Here is a 14,578-nt window from a genome sequence, read left to right on the forward strand (position 1 = left end):
ATTTAATACTTATAATAGCTCAGCAAATGAAGTAGGTAGGAAAAGAGCCAAAATAGATGACTCACTTATTAAACATATACCATTACTCATACCTTTGGTCATATATTCATTTTCCACTTATGCTGACTTTTAATTGCTCCTTTTTTCTATGTAAACACATGTCCCCTACCCTATACATATCGACATACACATATGCGTATAAAATTTCATTTTCTTTGAGAAAGTGACCATCTCTCACATGCCTCTTAAAATAGGACCTAAAAAAATAGTACCTTTCACATAGACTAAGCACTATAGAAAAGTTTATGATATAACTGTTTTATTATTCTCTAATGCATGTTGCATTTTTCTATGTAAATTATAACTTCCCTGAGGGAAAGTTGTTGTTCAGCCATTTTTTTTTTCAATTATCCAATTCTGTGTAACCTCATTTGGGATTTTCTTGGAAAAGGGAGTGATTTATCAGTTCCTTCTCCAGCTGTTTTTATAGATAAGGAAAAATGAGGCAAACAGTTAAGTGACTTGCTCAGGGTCACTCAGCAATTGCCTGAGGCTGGATTTGAACTCAGGAAGATGAATCTTCCTTACTCTAGGCCAGCCACTCTATCCACTGAGCCACCTAGTTGCCCTACTGAGGGCAAGTACACTATTTCTAGTTGTATATCACCAGGTTTGAAATGGCATTCAAGTGTTTTCTATCTCTTGCTTTGTGTGCTTAATTTATATAAAAATCAAGTAAGTGCAAATAAACTTAAAAAACTCTCTAGTATAATACCTTCATTTTACAGATAAGGAAATTAAGACCCAAAGAGAAGCAATTTACACAAGATCATAAAGCTAGTTTTGGACTCCATCAGCACTAGCACCCACATCTCCCAATTCTCCAATAAGTATTCTTAGATAATAGCAGCTGCTTTTTCTCTAGTGCTTTAAGAAATGCAAAGTGCTTTCTCCAGATAGCCTTATAAAGAAAGTAGGGCCATATTAGCCTTATTTTACAAATAAGGAATCCAAGGTTTAGTGACTTGCCCAAGATCACAAAGTTAGTTAATTATCAGAGTAGGTCTCTTCTGTTGAAATCCAGTGTTGTGTAACCCCAGGAGAGTTACAATCTTTTTGAACTCTCTCTCATCACACAACACAAGGAATATTTATACTATTTCAAATGGGATTGTAACCAGAAATCATATCATCAATTATGTTTTATGACTGGAAAGCAATTCTTCTAGGGCAGACGTTAGTCTTTTTTTTTGGTGCAAATGCTTTGTTGATGGCAATACTTTGCATTTATATTACATTTAGATTTCACAAATTCTCTTTGAGGGAGGTAGTATATTATATTCATTCTACATAAGTTCAGCAGGAGAGGCCAAACTCTCTGGACTCTACAGTCAAGCTCCTTCCATTGTGCCAATAAGTTTGGAGAGGCATAGCAAATTTGAAACTGTCCTATAAAGCAGTAATCATGAAAACAATTTGGTATTAGCTAAGAAATAGTTGATCAATGGATAGGTTAGGAAATTAACACACAGTAGTTAATGACCAGAGTAACCTAGTGTTCAGTAAACCCAAAGATCTAAATGATTGGGGGAAGAACTCATTATTTGACAAAAACTGCTGGGAAAATTGGAAAACAATATGGCAGAAACCAGGGATAAACTATCTCACACCATACATCAAGATAAAAGTCAAAATTGATCTAGAAATTTGATCTAGAGATAAATGGTGATACCATAAACAAATTAGGGGAACACAAAGAAGTTTATCTGTCAGACTTATGCATAAGGGAAGAATTTATGGCCAAACAAGATGTAGAGAACATTGTTACTAGTAGCAATGCAACAAGCCAGGACATTCCTGAAGGACTTATGTAAAAGAATATGCTATTCACATTGAGAGAAAGAAATAACATATGACATCACTTATCACACGTATGTATGGGGATGTGATTTGGGGTTCAGACTTTTAAAAAATCACTCTATAGCAAAAATGAATAATATGGAAATAGGTATCAAGTGACAACAGTTGTACAACCCAGTATAATTGCTTGTCAGCTCTGGGAGGGGGGAGGGAAGAGAGGAGGTCAAGACAATGAATGATGTAAACATGGAACAATACAAAAAAAATTTTTTTTAAAGATGTAGAGAACATAACGAAAAATGAAACAGGTCATTTTGATTACAACAAATTTAAAAAGTTTTGCACAAACCAAACCAATGCAACCAAAATTAGAAGGGAAACAACAAATGAGGGTTGGAGGGGTTGGGGAATTTCAGCTAGGTTCTCTGAGAAAGGCCTTATTTCTCAAATATATAGAGAAATTAGTCAAATTTATAAGAATACAAAGCATTCGCCAACTGATAAATGGTCAAAGGACATGAACAGGCAAAACAGTTTTCAGAGGAAGAAATTAAAACGACTGTCATATGAAAAAATGCTCAAAATCACTATCAAATAGAGAAATGCAAATTTGAGATACCACTTCACACTTATCAGACTGGCTAATATGATCAAAAAGGAAAATGATAAATGTTGGAATTGATGTGGGAAAACTGGGACAATATATACTGCTGGTGGAACTGTGAACTAACTCATACAACCATTTTGGAGAGCAGTATGGAACCACACCCAAAGGCCATAAAACTATGCATACCCTTTTGACCCAGAAGTACCAATAGAGATCAGAGATAGGGGAAAAGGACATACTTGCACAAAAATATTTTTGCCAACTCTCTCTGTAATGGCAAAGAATTGGAAACAGAGGTGGGGGCTATCCACCAGTTGGAGGAATGGCTGAACAAGTGATAATATTATTGTAAATGAATACTATTGTGTCATAAGAAATGACAAAAGGATAAGTTCAGAAAAACCTGGAAAGACATATTAATTGATACAAGTACACTAAACAGAATCAAGAGAACAGTATATACGAGTAGCAGAAACATAGTATGATAATCAACTGTGAAGTACTAAACTCTTATTAGCAGAACAAGGTCGGTCCCAACATAACTCCAAGGGACTCATGATAAAAAATGCTAGCCAAAGAAGGAACTGTTGGAATGTGACTGCAGATCAAAGCACTCCATCTTTTGCTTTATTTCCTTCATGCATTTTTTAAATGTATGTATGATATATATCTTGTCAGAGCATGGGAAATATGGAATATGTATTGCATGCACTGGTAGAACCTATAAGACCATGGGGAGTCTGAATTGCAAAAAATCAGAAAACAACTGTAAAAAATTGTTTCTCTAATTGGAAAAAAGTCTAAGCAGGGATATAGCAGCTCTCACAGAAAAACCCTTTTTTAGCTTTCCCAGACATCAAAGTCACTCTCATTCCCCTTAAGTGTCCTCTTCATAAGAATCAGAAAACCCCAGGGATTGTGGTGTGGGTAAGTGTCTTGTCCCTCCTCATGGTACAATAAATGAGAAACATTTATTAAGTTATAAAAGGTCTATAATTATGTACCAGGCAAGTACAGGGGACACAAATTAAAAATTAAAAAACTATCTGTGCCCTCAAGAAGCTTACAATCTAATAGGGAAAGGTAATATACAATAAAAAGCTGAAAAGTGAGCCAGTAAGATAATAGTGATGGAGTCAAAACCAAGCAGAGCATAAAAGCTAATTTCACAATTAATGGCAAATGGAATAAGCACATGTAATCACTCTTCACTCAAAGGGTAGTTCATGAATAATGTTTGAGAAACCCAAACTCCTTGATGGAGGAGAAGAAAGAATTCTGAATTCCCTAAGCAGTCCAATTCTGAAATCAGGACTTTTAACCAAAGAAGGGAGAATTTCTGAGTAGGAGCAATCCAAATTTGAGAGTTCCCATGTTCATTTGTTTGAAGATGGGACCTACTAGAAAGGAGAAAATTTCTTCATTCATTTAAGAAGCATTTACCAATACCTATTACTATGTGTAAAGTACTAGCTGGTTCTGGGACTACAAATCAATCAACACAAATGGATTAATCACTTAGTAATAGCCAGGCTATTAAGTAATGGGGATACAAAGAAAAGGAAAAACAATGTTCAAGTACTCAAATGACCTAAGGTCCTAATAGACCCTAAGTAAATAACTATGTACATACAAGATATGTAAATACAGAGTAGATAGAATGTAATGCAGATCTGGAAAAGAAACCAGGGAACTAGCTAGGAAAAACAGCTGAGCATGGTGGACAGCAAGGTCAAAGACTGGGAGCCAGAAGATGGAGCATTCTATTGCTGGGACAGCAAGATGACCAAATTGTGAAAGACTAAATCCCGGAAGATTGCAGACTTGGAACAATACTTAGTATAGATTTTAAACCAGAAGGTATGGATTAAAAAAAAAGAGAGAGAGAAGAAATGAATAAAAGGACAGTTTCAGAGAAACCAAATTAGTATTGTGTGAAGTGAGAACTAGAATGATTTATAGAATAAAGACGACTTTGAGAGACCCACTCATTTTGATCAATGCAATGATCAACAGGACCAAAGATAAAAAAGCTACCCACCTCCCTAGAAAGAATATTGTCCTTGAAATGCATGAGACATATTTTTGACTAGTGGGAATGTATAGCATTTGACTATATACATTTGTTATATGGATTTCATTTTTCTTTTTTCCCAATGAGGGAGGGTGAATGTTGGAGGAAGAAAAAAATTAAAACTACAACAGCTAGATCCCAACATCCCCTCAACACACCTAATAGCTCTCTTTTCTCAGCCAAACTCCTAAGAAAAAACCAACCATACTCAACTGCCTCCTCTTCTTTTCCTCTTACTTCTCAACTCTTTGGAATCTGATTGCCAGCCTCATCACTCAACTAGAACTACTTTATCCAAAGTGAGAATGTTTTCTTAAATGACAAATTAGATTATCTTTTTTCAGTCCCCATCCTTTACCTCTGTTATATTTGACACTGTTGACTACCCTTTCTTCTGTATTCTTTCCTCTCTGGTCTCTCATGACCCCACTGTCTCTTGGGTTTTCTGCTTATCAAAGTTGTCTAAGGTGTCTCCTATTTGTCAATCTCCTTTACTGGTTCATCATTCATATCATGCCTTATAACTGCTGGTATTCATATCTTCTCTCCCTAACCTTGCTCTCTTTGTGTTCTCATCAGCTGCCATAGTTTTATTTATTTATTTATTTGTTTGTTTGTTTATGCCTTGGATAACTCACAGATCCTGCCCTTGTCTCTTTTCTGAGCTTCCAACCCACATCACTAATTTCTCTATTGGATATTTCAAACTGGATGTTCATAAGACATTCCAAACTCAGCATGTGTAAAACAGAATGATCTTTCACCACTAACTCCTCACTCTCCCTACATGTCTAGTCAATGGCCAAATCATGTCTTTTCTACATCCACCTCTCTCCCCTTAAGATTCCCCTTCTTTACTCCAACAGACTACCACCTTAGTTCAGTCCTTTATCACATTTCCTCTAGATTATTGCAAAGGACTTCTTCCCAGACTCAAATTTTTCTCCACCCTACTGCTTAAGTATAGATCTGGCCAAATACTACTCAGTTATCTCCAGTAGTTCCTTCCAGGCTCTAGGATAAAATTCTTGTTTATTTTAATGTTTCAATCTCTTTTTAATCTCTACATTACTGGACACATTCTGTCTTCATTTGGCTTTGTACCCCTTTTCACTGGTCATCTTCCACGGCTGGAATGCAGCCACTCCTCACCTCCTCCTCACAATTTCAGTCTTCCTTCTAGACATAGCCCAAGCATTAACTTCTTTTTGGCTAACAAATGCTATTATTCTCTCTTCCAAAATGCCTTATATTTAATGACTATACATTTATTCTCTATCCACACACATTATATTCAACCACCCTCACCTCTCTATTAAAAAATTTTAAGCACCTCAGTGGCTCGGTGGATAGAGAGCCAGGCCTAGAGATGGAAGGTGTCCTGGGTTCAAATCCAACCTCAGACACTTCCTAGCCCTGTGACTCTGCGATTTAACTTATTGCCTAACTCACACTGTTCTTGGTGCTAAGACAAAAGGGCTAAAAAAAATTCTAAGCACCTGACCTGTTTAAAAATCCCCAATGCCTTTGCCTATATATGTTTAGCAAATACTTCTTGGTTCATTCATTCTAAAGACAAGATTTCCATGCTGGAATGGGGTGGTGGTGGTGGTGGCATGAAGTCCTGGAGCATCACCTTGGGTCTGCATGCTGGATTAAAAGTGGCATAGTCTAAAAAGTTACCTTCAGCCTCTATGCTGGAGGTTTATCAATCTAGGGCCTCTATGGTAGGATAGGAATGGTATGAGTTGGGGGGAGGTCATCTTAATTCGTTAGGTTTGGGTGGGAAGATCTCCAAAGGAAAGGAAGTAAGTGTGGGGGGGGGGGGGGGCGGGGGAGGGTTGAGCTTCATGTAGGGAACGGAGGTGGTGTGTCCTCAAGTCTCCATCCAGGATGTGGGATATCTCCCTGCTGGGGCACTGGTAGGGGCAATCTCGCTGGACGGGGAGGTCGTCCACTGGGATCTCCACTCATGGAGTAAGGAATGTGGTTTCCACCGTGTAATGAGAGTGAGTGGTCTCCTTGGGGAGGATCGGTGTGGGTGCAGCATCCTTGGAAAGGGTCGGTGGAAGGGGTTCTCCAGGAGCCCAGGTAGAGGGGGCGGTTTGGGAGGTAGGAGGTCTCCTTGGAGAGGATCGGTGTGGAAATCTCCCAAGATCTCCTCATCGGGGCAGGGGGGGTGGGGGTGGGGGTCTCCTTGGGGCCTCCTCGTTGAGGAGGCTCTTCCTTGGAAGATCTCCATTGGCGGGGAAGGCTAAGGTATTCAAGAGGGCCGGCGGCCTCACTCACCTTGGCCCGTTTGCGCCGGCTGGTCCGGCGGCCTTCCGGGGTCTCAGAGATTCCCGTCTCCATGGGCGTCCCGGCAGGTCCCGGCGCTCCAGCGGGGCCGGGCTGAGGCGCTCCAGCGGGGCCAGTCGGCTCCGCCAGACCCCCAGGCGGCGAGGCCCTCAGCGGTTCCTTCTTGCGGGGCGTGCGCTCCCCACCGGGCCCTGGCCCAGTACCAGCTCCGGCCCCAGGTCCAGGCCCCGCCTCGGCGGAGCCCGCCAGGCCGGCGGCAGGAGGTGCAGCGGTCACGGCAGCAGCCGCCACGGCCGCCGCCGCCGCCTCGGCGCCGTTCTCCGCGCCGCCCGCGGCTCCCGGTCCCGCCTCAGCCCCCGAGGCCGCCGCCGCCGCCGCTGCCGCCGCCGCAGCAGCCGCCGCCGCCGCCGCTGCCGCCGCCGCCGCTGCGGCCGCCTTCTTCCCGGTCAGCATAGCCAGCTGCCCCACGGACCGCCCGAGCCCGCGCGCGCTCGCTCCCGCCACCAACGTTCGCCGCCAGACACCACCGCAGCCCCGGGACCTCCCACGCGCTCCCGACTAGGGCCGGACAAAGCGTCCAACACCTGGCGGCGGCGGCGCCGCGCACGCTCCGACACGCTCAACCACAGAGCCATCGCGTCGCAGGCTAGAGCGGCGGCGCACCACAGAGAACGCGTTGAAGGCAGAGGGCGTGGCAGGACATCCTAGAGTGTCCCCTCGCGGCCGGAGTACTCCTCTAGCACCGCTTCCGTGATTGGTTGTCTGGATTCTGAAATTGGCAGCGTCAGGGAAACCAACCCAAGTGGAGCAGGGTCCGCCTGACCCTTTAAAGCTGATCCCAGTCACCACGTCTTGAATCCAGAGGGTGGGATTCCAGGATTACTCAGATCCTGAGGAGATCCATTATTACAAATTCAATTACAGAATTACAGCGCTTCCGAGTCCCAAAGACCCTCCAGTCTAACCTTCCTAAACAAGAATAACCTCTCCCAACATACCGGACCAGCATTCTCAATCCAACTACTGCTTGAAGACCTTCTGTGAGGGGGAAATCTGCCACCTCCCGATAACGCAGATAATTTATTTAGTGCCTCTCTTCTTCTCTCTCTTTGCTATAGGCACCTGGGAGCCAAACAAATAAGAACGATTCCCAGCCGACTCTTATGGCGCTTGCCTTCAGAGCCTTAAGTGCAGGAGAGTTAGGCGAGACAAATAGCAAATCATTCACATGCTCTGCGATTAAAAATCCTGAGGCCCAAACAATAAAGGGGCCGGAAGAGCAAAGAAGGAATAGATTACGGGGTCTTTGAGGAAGATCATAGATTGATGCACCCTAAAACGTAGAACCAAGGAGGCCAAAGATTGAAAACTTAAAATATAGCCGGTCAAAGCCAGAAGGTACATTAGAACCTAGAGTGACAGAGAATAGAATGTCAGAACTGGAGGGAAGTGACCACATAACAAAGAATATTAGAACACAGACTTTAGTAGCACATTGAATGTTGGAATTTTAAATTGTAGTGCTCTTGAGAGACGATTTAGTGCTTAGAATGTGTAAATATAGATTGTTAGAACTGGAAGACAACTTAGAATAGGAGTTTTTAACCAGAATTCCGCATAACAACCCCCTTTGAGGTCTGTAGATTGATTTTAAGGGATTCAAGAATTTGAGTGGAAAAAAAATTTCATTTTCATTTTCACTGAAATAAAAAGCTATTCTAAAAGGATTCTCTGAACTGGGGTGCCATAACACAAAAAAAGTTAAAACTTCTTGTCTCTTTCAGATCAAGCATTCTACTGTGGGAGTTCTTAACCTTTCTTGTATCATGGACCCTTTTTGGCAGTCTGGTAAAGCCTATAGACCTCTTTGCAGAATTATGTTTTAAATAATTAAAATGAATTCTAAATTTCAATATTTTCCCCATTCCACACATAAAGTATCTTTGCCAATAAAACCCTAAATAGGGTCATGAAGCATCAGACTACTGAAAATGGCTAAACAAGCAGTAGTTGGGGGGTGGGGGGGACCAAGCACAAAGGCAAGATTCAAAAGCATAACAAGTCCATCAATACCATGTAACTTCAAACCTTTGTTGTTCCTGGAAAGGAGGAACTAGAAGGGAAAGGGGTAAGTAGCCTCAGCTGTGGATAATGGATAGAGTACATACAAAAACACAGTGACAATATATTAGTCTTTATTTTTCTTGCCTTTCTTTTTTTTGGCAACATGGCTTATTTGGAAATATGTTTTGAATGATTTCTTTCACACATATGATCGATATAACATTTCTTGTCCTCTTAATGGGTGGGAAGAAGTAGAATGGAGAAAGAGAATTTGGAATTCACTTTTTTTAAATGAATGTTAAAAATAAATTATAAAAAATTTAAAAAGGAGACTAGATAAGCCTGAGTCCAACCAGTTATAACAACTAAATGGAATATAGTATGCACCCAAATGCTAGGTATATAGAGAAGTGGGAAAGATCTTTGGATCATGGATAGAAAGCTGGGAGTGACCTTACAAATCATCTACTTCAACCACTTTTAGAGGGGGAAGAAACAGAACCTAAGAGGTTGAATTGACAAATTCTTAAAGAGGTAATAGGTAATAGAGTTGGATTTTGAACCCAGGATCTAAGTCAATACTGTTCTCTATATATCACTAATAACAAAAGAGAAACTTTCCTTGGAGGGAAAGAACCAGAAAGCAGAAGTTAACTAGTTCCTCATTAGTATAATAGCAATGCTACAAAAATCCACTTTACTGCTAAATATTACATATTTGTTTAAAAATAGAAATACTGATCAATGGAACAGATTAGAAGCAATTAGCTCATTGGTTAGTAAAAAAGCTTTTTATTAAAAGGAAATATTGGGGTAGCTAGGTAGCACAATGGATGGAGTACCAGGCCTGTAGTCAGGAGGATCTAGGTTCAAATCTGACCTTAGACAACTTCCTAGTTGTGTGACCCTAAGCTAGTCACTTAACTATGAGTGGCTAGCCCTTTCCCTTATGTTTTAGAGTTGTTATTAGGATGGAAAGTAAGGTTTGGGGAAAAAAAGAAAAAAAAGGAAATATGTCAAGCATTGAGAATACAAATATAAGCAAAAAGACTGTCCTCAAAAAATTTACATTCTAATGGGGAAAACAGCACATAAAAAGAAGCTGAAAAAAAGGAGCAGGGCTTGGGAAGAAGAAAATATGATGGAGGATTATGGAAAAGTCTGAAGGAATGCAGTCTGGTATAAAAAGGAAGAGATGGCTGGCAGTTAAATGCAACATATTATAATGAATTGACCATGGTGCTATAAAGTTGGATAAACCCAAGGGACATCAACCACTGAAGCTTTCCCCAAAAACTGCTGAAAAAAATTAGAAAATGGAAAGAAATTTGGTTTAGACCAATATGTCATGTTATATACCACAAGAAGTTCCAAATGGATACATGATTAGGTATAAATGATCATGCCATAATCAAATCAGAGGAAATTAGATAATATCTTGAAAAACCATGGAGAGAATTCCTGACCAAACAAGGAATAAACATGATCATAAAAGTTAAATTTTTTAATTCATAAAGTTGAAAAGATTTGGCATAAACAAAATCAATGTCATTAGAATTAGAAGAGAGTGTTCACTGTAGCATCCCAAGCATATTCACATCTATGAAATATAAATGACTGTATGGCGACTGTGTCTCCAAGCATAAGGTTATACCAATGAGGCTTGTGAATGTAACCTTGAACTGGCCATGCGGCCCTTGGCTAAGACAAACTCATTAACATGCTCGGACTCAATTCCCCGGGAAAGCGCAGCTTGCAATGTACACGCCCAAAGGTGTTCCCTCTACCTTGCCACCCAATCTTAAGTGTCTATACTTTGTGATGTGGGTACTACGTCCTTGGGAGTACCGCCCAAGCAGGACAGGAATAAAATCCAGAGGCAAACCCATGAACTTCCTCTTGGCTCTTGGCCTTTCTCCCTTCCATGGAGCTCCACTGGGCTCCTCAATGACTCTGTCTCTCTCTCCTCTTGACCTTCTCCTTCCCCGAGGCTGTAACCATCTCGGCCTGCATTCCCTATCTCAATCTCCTCCTCCACCTCATGTTCCTTTGTACTCATACTCTCCTATCAAAGGGAGTATCATAGGGATTGCCTGCCCTATTCAAACACTGACTTGTCCGTGTCTTTCATTTCCACCCTGGTTCTCGGTTCCTACCTCTCCTCGGGTCCCATCACAAAGGTGAGCCCCTTCCCTTGTGGGACCCTGCTGGTCAGGGAAGTCCATTAAGGAAAACCCCACATTCACTGTGGGGAGTGGAAGACCTTTGCAACAAATCCATCCTTTTATAACTATTTTCTAATAAACTTCTGATTTCTAAGACATAGATATTGAAATAAATGTGAGAACAAAAGCCGTTCTCCAATAGATAAATGGTCTAAGAATGGTCTATTCAAGCTATCAGCAACCACATTTTAAAAAATGCTCCAAATTATTAATAATAAGAGAAATGGAAATTAAAACCACTCTGAGCTTATATCTCCTATCCAACAGATTGGCAAAGATGACAAAAAAAAAAGAACAGTGGCAATTGTTGGAGCAGTTTTGGGAGAACATGTGTATTTATCTGCTATTAGGAGAACTGGGAATTGACCTAATCATTTTGCCATGTTCTTTTTCTTTTATTTATTCATTATTTGGTTATAAGCTTCACTAACGTCAAATAAACATGAACATATCCATACACAAAAAAGAAGAGGAAAAGAAGATGTATATGAAACTGTGTATTTATTATGTTCAATCTGTTTTTAAGTATATAATACATTTAATGTATTAATAATAACATTACACTGTTTATTTGTGTCTACTTCTGGAATTCTTCCACTCTCTTCTCTCTGTGTGTGTGTGTGTGTGTGTGTGTGTGTGTGTGTGTGTGTTTGGAGGGCAGGGATGAGGAGAATCACTATTCCCAACTCCCCCAAACTTCTCCTTTCCCACCAATAAAAGTCCTCCCCAGTAATAAGTATAGTCAAGCAAAGCTAATCCACATGTTGGCTAAGTCTAAAAAAAATATATATATCAGGGAGGCTAAGTGGCTCAGTGGATAGAAAGCCAAGCCTGGAATTGGAAGGTCCTGGGTTCAAATTTGGACTCAGACACTTCTGAGCTGGGTGACCCTGGGCAAATCACTTGACCCCCATTGCCCTGTCCTTATTGCTCATCTGTCTTGGAAGCAATTCACAGTATTGATTCTAAGATGAAAGGCTTAAATATATATATTAAAAATATAAAATCTTAAATATATAAAAATTTATATACATTTAGAAATTATTCTGCCATCTTCCTTTTGCCAGTTGGTGGGTGGTGTGCTTCATCATCAGTCTTCTGCAGTGGTGATTGCTATTTGCATGGATCAGAGTATGTAAATCTTTAAAAGTTGTTTTTCTGGACAATACCTTAGTCTTTAGAGAAATTGTTCTCCTGGTTTTGCTCAATTCATCCTGCATCAGTTCATACAAGTTCATACTTCCTAAGATTTTCTGACTCCCATCCGGCATTTCTTACAGCATAAATTCCATTACATTCATATTCAATGATGATTTGCATAGTCATTCCCCAGTTGATGGGCACCCAATATGATTGGATTTCTTTGCCACAAAAAATATTGCTATGAATAATTTTGTATGAATCCCTTTGAGATATGTGCCTAGTATATCAAATTATATGCTGTTTAGTGACTTTTGGGATATAGTCAAAGTTTTGTGTTAGAGCCATCTCTAACCAGTTTATCAGAAAAATTATTACTTTTTTTTTTAACCCTTACCTTCCATCTTAGAACCAATACTCTGTATTGCTTCCAAGGCAGAAGAACAGTAAGGGTTAGGCAATGGTGGATTAAGTGATTTGCCCAGGGTCACATAGCTAGGAAGTGTCTGAGGTCAAATTTGAACCCAGGACACCTTCCCTTTCCAGGCCTGGAGATCTATCCACTGTGCCACCTAGCTGTCCCTCAATTATTAGTTTTTCAGGATAAGCACTCACACCTTTACTATGTAACTCATTAATTGGATCTGGATTTATTGTTTCTTTGATGGTCTAAACTTAAGAAAGTGTTAATAATGCAGATTAAAATTAAAAGAAATGCATATGCATCCATTTCCCCCTCACTCTGTTAAACATTTACCAGCATACCCCTGCTTTGCTCTATAAACATTGCCTGAGCCTAAAAGGAGTATGGTAGTAGGCTCAAGGAATGGTCATCATCAGCTGGGACGCCTGATGACTGTAAATGCCTCCTCTTCCTCTAAATAATAATGCTTGGCATCTATATAGTATATTAGCCATTGCAACGTGCTTTATAGCCATCATCTCATTTGAGCATCATACTACCCCTAGGTCTGTAATCCAAAGAAATCAAAGAAAAAGGAAAAAAGATCTATATGTACAAAAATGTTTATAATATCTTTTTATGATGTCAAAGAATTAGAAATTGAAGGGAGGGGTGCCCATCCATTGAGGAATGGCTGTACAAGTTGTGGTGTATGATTGTGGCAGAATACTGTCATGCTATAAGAAATGACAAGCAGGATGCTTTTAGAAAAACCTGGGAAGACTCATTTGAACTGATGAAAAGTGAAATGAGCAGAACCAGGTCAACCATGTTGTACATAGTAAATTATACTGATGCTTAATTGTGAATGACTTAGTGATTTTCATCAATACAATGATCTAAGACAATTCCGAAGAACATATAATGAAAAAGACTATCCACCTCCAGAGAAAGAACTAATGGACTCTGAATGTAGAAAAAAAAGCTTTTTTTTCCCTTTTTTTTACTTTATTATTCTTAATTTTTTTTTTGGTCTATATTTTCTTTTCCAATACAGCTAGCATTGAAATATTTTGTGTGACTGCACATGTATAATCTATATCAAATTGCTTGCCTCTTCAAGGTAGAGAGAGAAAAAATTTAGAGCTCAAAATTTTAAAAAATGAATGTTAAACATTTTTTGTTTACATGTAATTGAAAAAAATAAAATATAAATGAAATGTTTTTGTGTTGTTTTTTAAAAGAGAGCTCTTAGAGGGAAAAGTTTCAAGAAGATTCATTCTTTTCTTTCTGCCAATGATTTCTTCATTTAGGAATCCTAAAAATTCTAAATGAAATCATGTACTTCTGTTCAGTCTTACTCTAGAATTTCTTTTGTTTCAAAATTGCTTTGAAACTGTAATGAAGCAGTTGGAAACTATTGAATAGAGAGGTCTTTTCTGAGTTAGGTAGGAGAAACTTTGCTGGTCAGAAATCTTTGTCCATTGATAAAACTGTATCACTGACACATTTGGCTAAAACATGAGGGGACTGGTTCTCTTCTGTAGCATGAAATGGGTAATAGTATGCATCAGGAGTTTTCATTGTCTGTCTTAGCCATCCTAAACTCCATGAGGGCAAGGATTGGGCCTTGATTAAACCATATACAGGTATCTCTTCTACATCTTGGATGTTAGGGGTACAGCGTCCCTGAGATCTGAAAAATCTGAGTAAAATGTTTTGGTTTTCCTTCATTCAGAAAAGGTCTACTTTTTTTCTTATTCATTTATGGGGTGTCTACAGTACCATATTATAAGATTTGTGTTAAATATTTGGTCATAGGCTATATGTAGGTCAATGTTAAAGTATCTCTTCATTTCTAGCCTTTGTGCATCATCTGTTGACTTTCATGTTCATTTCAGAAATTT

The 14,578-nt window shown here is 39.7% G+C and overlaps 1 protein-coding gene across 2 annotated transcripts in view; it reads right to left on the reverse strand.

Annotated features, from left to right (window-relative positions):
• The window catches only part of KDM1A (lysine demethylase 1A), an 84,172-nt gene extending 76,745 nt beyond the window's left edge, over positions 1 to 7,427 (reverse strand). For both annotated transcript variants that reach the window (XM_007491203.3, XM_007491201.3), the window contains exon 1: positions 6,831 to 7,427. In XM_007491203.3, the coding sequence (XP_007491265.1) occupies positions 6,831 to 7,292 (462 nt within the window). In that variant the 5' untranslated portion in view covers positions 7,293 to 7,427. The remainder of the gene's footprint in view (positions 1 to 6,830) is intronic.
• Positions 7,428 to 14,578: the final 7,151 nt, after the last annotated feature.

This window comes from Monodelphis domestica, chromosome 4 (genome assembly GCF_027887165.1).
Source record: "Monodelphis domestica isolate mMonDom1 chromosome 4, mMonDom1.pri, whole genome shotgun sequence".
Lineage (NCBI taxonomy): Eukaryota > Metazoa > Chordata > Mammalia > Didelphimorphia > Didelphidae > Monodelphis > Monodelphis domestica.